Source organism: Eleginops maclovinus, chromosome 13 (assembly GCF_036324505.1).
Source record: "Eleginops maclovinus isolate JMC-PN-2008 ecotype Puerto Natales chromosome 13, JC_Emac_rtc_rv5, whole genome shotgun sequence".
NCBI lineage: Eukaryota > Metazoa > Chordata > Actinopteri > Perciformes > Eleginopidae > Eleginops > Eleginops maclovinus.
The window spans coordinates 12,585,394-12,597,787 of record NC_086361.1 but is presented as its reverse complement, the minus strand read 5'-3'; the positions used below and the strand labels follow the sequence as shown (position 1 = coordinate 12,597,787).

Below are 12,394 nucleotides of genomic sequence, written 5' to 3'. Positions count from 1 at the left end.
TCTGTTGATCAAGTGTGCTGGTTTTTAGATTTCAGTCTCTAACACTGTGGGCTATTCTTGAATGCATCTTTTGGAAGCCAAAATGTCCAGTATATGCAGGTCTCCCCTTGAGCAAAGCTGTGGTTGAGTAAATCAAAGATCGGGCTACACTTAAAGGGTGTGGGCATTTGGCCAGATAAGGGTTATGGTTTCCAACATGAGAGTGAAGATGTCAGCTGTTTTGGAAATATTACTTAAACTCCATTTAAACCAAGATTCGGAAAACTCAAGCAGGATTTTACGCAAGCGTCTGATGGCCTGGAGCCGGCTGACCCCTTCACAGCCTTATTTATAAGCACCATCACCTCTGTAAGTTTTTTCAAGTAATATTGCCTCAGGAGGAATATATTAATGTGCAGGGATCATTAGTTATCAATAAGAGATTCAGTATCCTAGAGGACCTTGGTATTTCCACACTTGAATATACATACAGTATAAAAAGTCCTTGCACTATTAGTGGTTTTTAATGTGAAATGTCAGTAGCCTAAAGCTGAGTTAAGACATATACATAATATTAGTATCATCATTCTTTTCTGTCAGTGCAATTAGACATTAGATGAGGACGAATATAATATTAAATCACCCAATAAGTCAGTCATTACTGTTTTTAGGGGGGGTTCTGACAGCGCTGTAAAATAAATGAATGCTAGGCTGTTGCACTTTGAGGAGAGTTAGTTTCTTATTTATTTATTTTTTGTAAACAACTTTTTTGCAACAAACTACTAGGTACTAAATTAAACAGTCCATCACATTTTCGTCATTAATGTGAAACCAGGCTGAGCCTTAGGTTTTATCTTTGCAGTTTAAGCTAAAACTCACTGGTGGTGGTGGCGAAGTCCATAGGGTCTTGGCATGGGAAGTGGAAGGTCACCAGTTCAGGTCCCCGAAAGACTACCCTAGACTAGGTGTCCCTGAGCAAGGTACCGGTCCCTACACTGGTCCCAGGTACACTAGTTATATAATGCTCCTAACACCAGGATGGGTCAAATGCAGAATGTAAATGTCCCCTAGGTGGGCCGATTAAGGGTCTATTCTGTTAAAAAGACTTTAGTGTGTATAAAGATGCTTACTGGTGTTTCATCTATAATTTGCATTTGCCTCCGAAGACACTCTCATTTTTTGATTTTATAATGCTGTACTTTAGTTTTTGTGTGCTGCTAGCTCTATTTATAATATATTCATGTTTTAGGGCACCTGCATGTTACTTTCACTCATATTTATTTAACTATAATGCCTCGGAACTGATTAACTGCTTGCCTTTGCAGGGTTAAAAAGTGTTAATTGTGTTGAAGCAACATTTTAGTTTAGCTCATTTTGTTGAATGTGTAAAAAAATAAATGCGAATTAAGTTGGAAAAACTGCTCTTATTTCTTGTTTCTGTTTTAAGTGTATAGAATACTCCATGTAGACCTTTGTTATTGCAAATTTGAGTTCCAAAGTTGCACAGATTCTTCCTTGTAAAAGATGCAGTGTGACCACAGATGGGGTCTGGAAAGTATCACGATAGGCATCAGCACCATGTTCTCGCAGTTACAAGATGCCTCCTGTGTTCATGTGTTTATAGCACTACTTTGGCTAATCATTTCAATTTCGAGGATGCCAGAATGCAATGGTGGGACACATCAGTCTCCCATATTTGATCAAATTCCAATTGTTGGGGAGACATTGCACGATGAGAAGACTAATGATTGGACAGGCAGAGACTGCAGGAGACAATAAAGCAGAAAGGAACAGAAGCAAAGACGCAGCGTGAGCATACATCAGAGCGCCGAGTGCTTGAGGACAAAGATACTGGGGAGACGTTAACAGGGAGGTGTTTCTTTCAAACTGCTGAGGAAAAGATAGTTTTTCTTATAAATAAACAAACAGATGAAAAAAGCTCTCACATGCAAAATAACAACATCAAATTAACAAATAAATGATATCAACCTGAAATAATCATTTCCAATTGTCGACAATACAGTGTGCTCAGAATTGTTTGATGTTTACTTGCTGCTAAATACTGTTTCTGATGATAGATGAAGAGAAGTAACTACTATTTTAAACTGCATGTACCAAACCTGTACACACACACACACACACACACACACACACACACACACACACACACAGACAGACACACACACACACACACACACACACACACACACACACACACACACACACACACACACACACACACACACACACACACACACACACTAAGAATCCTCAAAAAAGTATACTTTATAACACAGAACCACAGTGTACAAATGTGACTGTGTGTGTATACAATAGGTATTGCCTGTGTCTTGGCAATAAGAAATAATACATCTGCAAGCAGCAGCGTAACACATACTGACATAGACAAAAATTAAATGCAACAAGGGTAGAGACAACAACTGGTAAAGACATATTTCAAAAATCTAGAAAAGGTTTTCCATTGTGAGCTGTTCTTCTCCTCCTGATGATCTCCTCCCCTCTTATGTGCTCTGGAGAGAATTAAAATGCATTTCATTAGAAAAATGGAGTGGAAGGTTATACAGCGGAGGAGTGATGGGTTGCAGATGAGAAGGAAACTGAGCAGAAGCTTATCTGAGTCTTCCACAGAAAAAGAAAAATAGTCTTCTGAAGACACACACACACACACACACACACACACACACACACACACACACACACACACACACACACACACACACACACACACACACACAGACACACACACACACACACACACACACACACACACACACACACACACACACACACACACACACACACACACACACACACACACACACTGCAAGTGCATACTATTATCAGTGTTATTGTAAGGAGATATTATTAACTGAATTATTATGAAAGAACTCTCTCGCCCTAATGTGAAGGACGGGGCAAGGAAAAGCTGTTGTTGTGACGCAATGTGTGGGTGTGTGTGTGTGTGTGTGTGTGTGTGTGTGTGTGTGTGTGTGTGTGTGTGTGTGTGTGTGTGTGTGTGTGGAATATATATATATATATACAGTATATATATGCATGAGTTTCTGCAATTTCCCACAAGTCTGCTCCTGCATTAAAACACTTTGCATTTGCATAATGTATGTGTGCAGGCCTGCAAAACCTTTTTTGTGCATATGTGTATGTTTTTCCTTCCTGGGATTTGATCACAATCCGAATAATACAGAATAAAGCAAGACTTATAGCATTGTATATTATTCCTTTTCCTCTCCGTTCTCTCATGTCACATTACATTTGAGTGCAGGGGCTGTACAATTTGCAATCAGAACTTCTTTGTTCCAGAAAGTGAGCCTTCCTTTCATGCCAATGAAGTGTTGCTGAATTTAAGGGGAAGAAGTGGAGAGGAGAGCAAAGTTTAAAAAGGAAATAAGAGGAAAGAAGTTTACACATCAAATCCCTCTGCAGTGGACCTCACTGTGAAGCTGATGATAAACAGCGGACATACTGAAGCAATGTAGAGCTCTAATTATGCTTTCAGCAGGGACTGGGATTGGTTATAGGCAGCGTTATAGGCAACCCATTTGGTGAGAAATGATTGATTTGATTAATGTCAACCACATCTATCTATCTATCTATCTATCTATCTATCTATCTATCTATCTATCTATCTATCTATCTATCTATCTATCTATCTATCTATCTATCTATCTATCTATCTATAGTGAGAGTTTAATAGCTTAAAATTAATATGGAATCAGCTCACAGACCCCACACCAGTCACTGTTGGAAACATTCAATATTCAATATGCCCGGAAGCTAAATCATATCTCTCCTTATTTTATTGTCTTTCTGCATGATTTACTCTCATAATTTCCTATACTCTTTTCCTCTGTGCACGCTTGTAGACTATCAAATTTCACAGCTTCAAACATGCGGCACTTTCATAATCTACGAATGACGTTGTGTCTGTGTCAGAATATGAAATCTAAGAAAAGCACGTCCCAATCCAAGCTACTGTGAACACAATCTTTAAGGAGAGATATATACAGGCTAGTCTTGCATGGACAGACGGTGCATACAGAAAATATACACAGGCTTGACACAGAGAGATGGGAAGTTTCTGTGTATGCAGGCATACATCTGCCATATGATGTGCTGGTTTATCACACAGTACATGTCCATGAATCTGGCAACTTGTCTTCCCATTCCTGTTCTTTGTTTTTCCATTTATTCATTCTATGTGTTTCTCTCTTTTTGTCTTTAACAGGTTCATAATTATGTGCAGCTGCATGTGTCTGCGTGTTGACCTCTCCAGTAGACACCAGGGTGCTTAGTATTCAAGACTGTCACTGACTCTCGGTGGCCAATCATCGCACACTTGTACAAATACTTGTACACACACACACACACACACACACACACACACACACACACACACACACACACACACACACACACACAAACACACACACACACACACACACACACACACACATACACACACACACATTTAAATGATGCCCCGCTGCCACATAATTTCACTGCCAGCACTAAAACAGACTTTATCAAGTCCAATCAATGTTCATATTATAACCGCAAAGATAAATTGATTATACTGAACAAAAAATAGACCAAAGATAAGAAGCCTTTGTCGTTTGAAAGATAGTGCCGCTGCGCTGATTAAGTTTGTCAAAGTTCCTGACCCAAAGGAGGTTTGTCGGAAAATTAATAATCTGAAATTTCTGTGTAGTGGAACACTGCTATGGAAATTAGATATAAGCCTCTGGTGCTATCTTAAGCCTTGAAATTAACTGGTTTCCCTATCCAAAAAGAAAGGTAAATATGCGGTTGTCTTTATCTTTATTGTTCTAAGGATTAAGCTGTAAGAAAGGGTCAAATAAATCAACCTCATCACAGAAATATTCTTGTTGTCTTTTGTATGAAGTTGACATTTTGACCTGGCACCAACTCAAAAGGGAAGATCAAAGATAGCCCAAAATACTAAATAAAAGTTCAACATTAATATTAAATTTGATCTTTCTTATCTGTAAATTGAAATTTACCTGATGATAGTCTTAAAGGAAAGGTCAGTTTAACCACTGAGGGACTGAGTGTTCACAGTAAATTCCATTGACATGCAAATGATAACACATTAAGTGTTGACCATGGAGAATGTTGACCTTAGCTTGGCGCTAGATGAATGTACACATCTTCACAGAACTCATGTGGAGTTGGGAACCAAACATGTTAAGCAAAATTTCCGCTCACTTTGAGGGTGCCCTTCTGAATCCAAGCCCTGGCCCTTTCCTGCATGCTCTCACTTCTTATGTGTTACTGTGTTATGTTTTAAAATGGAAAATCTCAGAAAAAATAGATCTGTTACTCTGGACCAGTGTACAGACAGATGGAAAAATAATAGAGCCAGAGAAGGCTAGAGAACACGTTAAATAATCTGTGATAAAAAATTTAAAATACTGATATTTGTATGCGGACAATCAGCACCCCAGTGAAGAGGAAAAATAGGTAGGCAGCAGCGGAGAACAGATGAGTATAGAACATGATGGCTGTGGAGCTCCTGGCTCCGTTCAGATAAACACAGCAGGAAGTATGTATATTCACATTTTCCTATTGCATATCTTTCCTAAAAATAAATTCCTTTGACTTGTTATGATAGATTTATGTGTGAAATAAATCCATATCTGTTCAGCACACATAGCCTACAGTTAGCTTCAGTTAGGACCCCATCTTTGATTCATACTAGCTGAGGATTTATAGAAAATGGGCGTTCTTCTTGTCCGTTTTTCACACAAAATAACATATAAATGAAAGACCAATTATACATTTTCAGTTTGTTTGTTATTACTTTTATTAATTATTATCATCGTCATCATCAACAACATTATTCTTCAAGTTTAGCTGTGTAACAAACTTTTTCTTGGCTGTCAAATATGTTGAAATATACTTTTTGCATGAAATGAAACCTAAAAACAGTAACGTACAGAAAGGTAGCAGAAAAAAATACAACATGAGAAAGTAAATAACCTAAAAAAAAAAGAAAAAAAATCTATGAAAGCAAACTGAATAGACACAATTTTACTAAAATATATTGGTTAAATGCACATAGTTGATGTGTGTGTGTGTGTGTGTCCATGCATGTGTGTGTTTGTGTGTGTGTGTGTCTGACCAATAACAAACTGGCCTTTAGCTCCCTTGTCTCCCATGGTTAATAATGTACACTCAATTCGTACCAGTGCTGGTGTGTGTGTGTGTGTGTGTGTGTGTGTGTGTGTGTGTGTGTGTGTGTGTGTGTGTGTGTGTGTGTTGTCCCTTCCTTGGCAATAAGAACATAATAAATGGAGTGCAAGCAACAGCAAAATTCCTATAACACATTCTGACATAGACAAAAATGAAAACACTTGTTTTTAACAATGTAAACGCTGATGTAAAATGCCATCAAACCTAAAACAGACACTCGTTTTTGAAATAAAACATGCCATGTGTGACCTGATGGTCCAATTCATTTCAAATGTCTTGCCTATTTTAAACCACAAATGACAGCTAAAATGTTCTCCCAATATTCCTATTAATATCTTTTTGAGTATTAGATATACAGTATCCTTACATGACTCATGAGAGACATTAATGTTAATCTGGCAAGTACATAAAAACATATTTGGATAGGAAACAGTTTCACAGAGCATATACACTATGGAAATTGTGCAAGACGTTTTTATTATCAGCTATTTTATTTTTACTTCCAACTCACTAAGTTCTGGGAAACTATTTTCTTTTCCAAAGTTAATAAACTATTGAAATATTTTGGCATTTTAATTTGTCTCCAGCCTACTAGGAAATAGTTGTGTTAAAACACAAGAAAACTAGTTCATCCAGTTTCTTTTTTTCGTCTGTGTTCTTCTGTTTCCTAGAAATCCCATGAAAATCACAACCAAAGGACTTTCAATAATTTAATAGATGAAAATGTGTGTCAATATGAGTCCCTTTGGTAAATGAATGAAACTAAATCCGAGAAATAACACACTTTGCTTCAAGCAAGTATCTGGTGATTTACTGCTGGTGACAATTTCTTTAAGGGCTACTCAAGTAGCAGGGAAATGCAACCTTAACAACATGAGCAGAAACCTTGTCAGTTTTGGGGTAACTGAGCTGATGTCGGGGCACAACACGGTATAACACATTAATTGAACTCCCCTTGACCTTTCTACCAGTTGAGAACATGTTTATAAGCACCTAATAAAAGAAAGGCTGCAGGAGAGTGGAGGAATAGGTACAGGGATGAGAAGAAAGACAGAGATGCTTGTCAAATAAAACAAAAGATGAGAAAGATGCAGTTGATGGAGCAAAAGCGACAACAGATGAGAAAATGAATGCATACATTAAACTATATCAACCACTACAAGCGTCATTTGATCCCATTCTGCCTATATGCATCAATATATACTTCAAAGGCACCCATTTATCCATCTTAGCATCTTTCAATCCTTCCTTTTGTTCTGTTTCTTTTAAGAAAACACTGCTTGATTGCTTTTGATTTATGTTTTGCTACATTTGCAAATGTAAACAGTTTCCTTTAAGAGACACCAATAGCTTAAAAAAACACATTACGCTTTTGAAGTTGTTCCATCAGTGTGATATAGAAAGTGGAGCGTTTCATCGTGAAAGTGTGCAAACTCTTGTGTGTAGCATCTTTAATGGTTAAACGGATTGCTTTGCATTGAAACTGCAGCAGAAAAAGTATTTTAATTTTAGTTTGACTGCCAGTCCTGTGTACAGTGCTCGTTTCAGGTTTTCTGAAGGCATTGGTGTCTTAAAATGTAAGAAATATAATCGTACTGCTGGTTTAACAAAGATGATTGATCTAAATAATGATCTCCTCTGTAGAATAACAACACCTATGGATGTGTTTAATCTTAACCATGATATGGACACTCGGGGGATTCTACACAATGTGGCTACCAATCCAAACAAATCCCACACACCACAGAACATCTTCGTGTCATTACGTCTCTGTACAAATGTTATCAAGGCAAATGTCTTTATCTTTCTGCAAAGATGGTTAATTAATGATTAAGAGTCAGCATAGCAACCAAATTCATTCTGTTAAAGCACATGTAGGTAGTTCTCATTGGCTGAAAAGGCAAAGAGGGAACAGGTATCTGACCTATCAGACACAAGCATTATAATGGATGACATTTAACTTGGTGCACAGGAAATAAATATAGAAGTGTGTTTGCCCAACTCCTGCCTAACATGACTTACATAGCTTTTCGACACAGACAGAGGCTTTTTAAAAAAAACTGTACAAGTTACCAGGCACTAGTGAGAATATCTTTATCCATGTCTTTTGGATAAGCATAGAAAAATATGTTATTCTCATTCTTTCTTCTCTCATGCTTTTATTGACTTTAGGCTTTTATTACTTCCAAAGGAGTCCCTTGGTGATTTTTAGTTTTGTATTCTAGCAACTAAGGCAGCAAGGCAGGGGAAGTGATTCTGGTCTTATAAAAAAGATGGCCACTGTGTTTCTCATTTCTGAAGAATAGGGGGATTCCTAATGACCTGCATGTCACTATTCTCAATGTATTAGTTTTGTGACGAACATTTGGTTTTAGACGGGTCTTTCCTTTAACTTATAAGACTGATTTAGAACCAAAATGTGGGTAATGAATGACAGAAAAGTGGAAGTAGTAAGCTGGAGTTTGAAGCAACATGGTTATGGTAATTCATTTTCAGTATTATTTAGGTATAAGGTGAAACAGTTCCCATCCATAGAAAATGCAACGTATTTTGCAGATTTTATAAGACGCTAACATGCTACATAGAGGCAACCTACCATACTCTCAGAAATATGACATAGGCTGAATAAAACACTGTAGGCAATACGCTCTGTAAACTCAATACAGAGCAGAAGTTTATACAGTTGACCCATATAATTAATCCTTATGATAACGTTTAGGGTCGATCTCCCTAATCTCCTAAGGTCTCTCTATAAAACCATACCTAACAACATATGATAGACAAACAGAAAAACAGTTACATAGTAAGACCATTTTGACCTATTAACACACAAAGAACATGATAAGAATACATATAAGACAACGTAATGTAACATGCCAAAACCATTAGACCTTTTAAAAATGATGTGTCACATGCTACGAGACAGGTGGGTTGGTGTGCAACACGTGTGACCCCTGAGGACTGAAATACGGAGCGCAAGCCTTCATTATGTTTACATCATCATTTGGGGACGGAAGCATCCTTTGATCCTTACACACAATTACACAAATGCACACATACACACAACCCCCTCTCTTGCTGTACCATTTCTGTGAGACGGCTGTTATCCATGTAACAAGTCTCCCCAAGAAGATAAACAACAAATAACTCAAAAAGAAAAAAAAGACTCAAATACACTAATTCTGATAGTACCATTTCCTGCAAAAAAGCATTATTTGCCTTTACAAAATAACATTTCATATAGGAAAGTGTAGCAAATTGCATGTTTTGTACTATAACATCATAATTATTATTATTACCATTATTAATATAAATGTTAAGCAGGTTAATAGATGGTTGTTCTATTAGGCAGGCAGCCAGGCACGTAGCTAGTATCATGGCACGGAGGAAGGTAGAAAATAATGTCACTTGGTTTGATCAAAATGGATCAAGAGAACACTTCGGTCTGGAATTACTCCAGTCTTACCAGTTCAAACTGGTTTCAAGCAGTTCAAAAAGTCAAATAAAACCAAACCAGTCTCCCAGTTAGGGCAGTTTTTTGCAGCGCTGGCAATTTTGCCAGTTGTTTTTTCTCTTTGCCAGTTTCAGAAACAAAAGGACAGGAGCTAAAAAAGCCAACTGATCCTTTTTCTTGACCAAGGTAACCAAACTGCAGCCCAGAACCAACTGGGTTAACTCCACCAGTTCAAGGAGTCCAGATAAGTTTTGGTGTGGATCCATTAGCACAGCGGTGTGACAGTCAAAAACATGCTTTGGATCAGACCAAAATACTTCTGACCAGATAACATCTGGTAGTACCTAGATAAAACGATCTGAATGATGCATCAGACTAGTTAGGACCAGCGGGGTTCAGTTCCACCCGGTGCATAACAGTCCAGTTAAAGTGTTTTGCTTCTAGCATTTTTTTTTTTTTGCTCTGCTGTGTCGTGGCTGTGCAAGTGCTGAGCTCCTCAAACTCATCCTAAATGAGACCAGTCTAACTTTCTGTTGAGCTTCCAATCCTCTTATTTGGAAAGCACATGAAGTGGCTGTTTATTAAAGGTGATTTCAGCTGCATGCCCGGACTCCGTCATTGAATACTTGCCACAGAGCTGTCAACTGGCCGTCACTCAACACAAGATTCAGGCTATTTCTCCAAACTGTCCCTGCAGCAGTTCAGCGGGATCCTACGATGATTTTGGCCATTTGACAGCCGAGTGCTTCCAGCATAAGGATGTGTTCCATTTAGTGCCCAGGAAAGGCCCATTTTGACATGAGCAAGCCTCCAGGAACGTGGAGGCAGACAGCTTATTCATTCAATAAAAAGCGTTCTTTAAAGGTGTGTTTGAGTCAAAGGCATCGGATTAATTACTCTCTGTGTTCTCATCTACGTTTTCAGATTCGGTAACAGTCATGACCTCTGTGGGTTTTGTGGTGTCATCATTACTATCCGACACCACTTCATCTCCCAACTCCTGGTTTGTTACGTCTGACTGCTGACCCTCTTCTCTTACTTCCATTTCAGCTTCCGTTTCATTGTCAGTGGCATCAGTGCCTGTCTTTTCTTTTGCTTGGTTGTCGTGACCATCTTCTATGACATCATTGCTTTCGTCTGCGCTCTCACTGTGAGCGGTTTCATCTTTTTCCTCTGGTGTCACATTTCGACACCCGTGCTCCGGCGTCACTGTGACGTTCTGATTGTGGTCCTCTTGCGTGTGACCCCTCTTTTGTGACGTTTTGTCTGTGTACCTGTGTAGGCCCCTCTGTATGTGTGTGGTGAAATCGTAGCGATCAACACACAAGTGAAGGCAAAAGCTGCATTGGTATGGTCCCTGGTCGCCGTGGCAACTCATGTGCAGTGCATACATGACCTCGTCAAGGAAGTAGATCCCGCAGTGGACGCATCGATTGGTCAGGTCATCCTGCGTGGACACTTCCACCATTACGCGATTCGATGGGGCAGTTGACCGACTTTTTGATAGAGGATCCCTTTCTTCCTTTTCTATCTCCTCCCTCTGGTTCCCGCCTTCATCCATCCTCTCCTCCTCCTCTTTCTCTGCTTTCCAATTCTCTCTTGACCTCTCAGCCAGTGGCGACTCTTGCCTTCTCCTCTCTGCACCGTTTGTTGACACGTATGAATTCCCAGCACCGGTATCTCTTTGTCTTATTGCAAGATCCAAAGGAGCGTCATTTTCTAATGATGGCGATGAGGTTTGGGAATGAAGGGGAGGAGGAGGAGGATAGTGAGGAGGAGCTGGAGGAGGGGGAAGAGGAGAGTAGGGAGAGGCACAGTAAGGCACTGTGTAGCTTTGCTGATGATGCTGTACTGGAGCCACCATTGCACCAAGGTAAAGAGAGTTGTTCCCAACGCTACCAGGACTGCTGAGATTACTGATGGTACCGGGAACCCCAGAGGCGGCTGCCATCTTATACTTGGTCCAAAATCTGAGCCAATCCGATTCAGGCGTCAGATCAGGTGAGAGGGTTAAAGGCAGGGGTAAAGAGAAAAGAGGGTACTGATACTTTTCAATGGGTGAACCAGGAGGCGAATAACTAGACGGTTTGGATGGACGCATGTACTTTTCAATTGGACTTCCTCTTTCTGATCCACCTCCTCCTTTACCTCCCTCTACTTTTGTCATTATCCCTCCCTCTGTGAGGCCTCCGTTGCCCTCAGCTACCAATGAGGAGGGGGTATGTGAAGGAAGGAGCAGAGGAGGCATTCGTCGGTGGATCTCCAATGTTTGATTGGCTAGGAAGGCTTGAGTGGATCGGGGTGAGCGCGAGCGAGGGGAAGGCTGCTGGTTTTTGATGGATGAAAAACATTTGTCTGACTCCTCCCCATTGACACGTTCCTCGCTGGTGATGCGCTGTTGTTTCGGGGCGGGGGTCTCAGATGACAGTGAATCAGGGTTGATGCGTTTCCTTGTACGGCGACGGATTATTTGTTCACCGTTGTTCTGCTTTATGATGTTCAGAGGTCTTGGTGTCTATGAGATAAAGGAAACAAAAAAGGGAAACGTGAAAAAAGGACAAGTATTAAAACACGAGTAGTATTGCATCTATTGACAATTTATATTCTTGTCTGAACATTTTCCAATGAATTATCCATTATCCAATTATCCTATCTGGCATGACTAATAATATGAAACATATAAAGCCTTTGACTTTGATTATATTACAT

The 12,394-nt window shown here is 39.4% G+C and overlaps 1 protein-coding gene across 1 annotated transcript in view; it reads right to left on the bottom strand.

Moving 5' to 3' along the window:
* Positions 1 to 5,817: 5,817 nt before the first annotated feature.
* The window catches only part of trps1 (trichorhinophalangeal syndrome I), a 104,552-nt gene continuing 97,975 nt past the window's right edge, over positions 5,818 to 12,394 (bottom strand). The window contains exon 11 of the mRNA XM_063899828.1: positions 5,818 to 12,200. Within this exon, the coding sequence (XP_063755898.1) occupies positions 10,575 to 12,200 (1,626 nt within the window). The 3' untranslated portion in view covers positions 5,818 to 10,574. The remainder of the gene's footprint in view (positions 12,201 to 12,394) is intronic.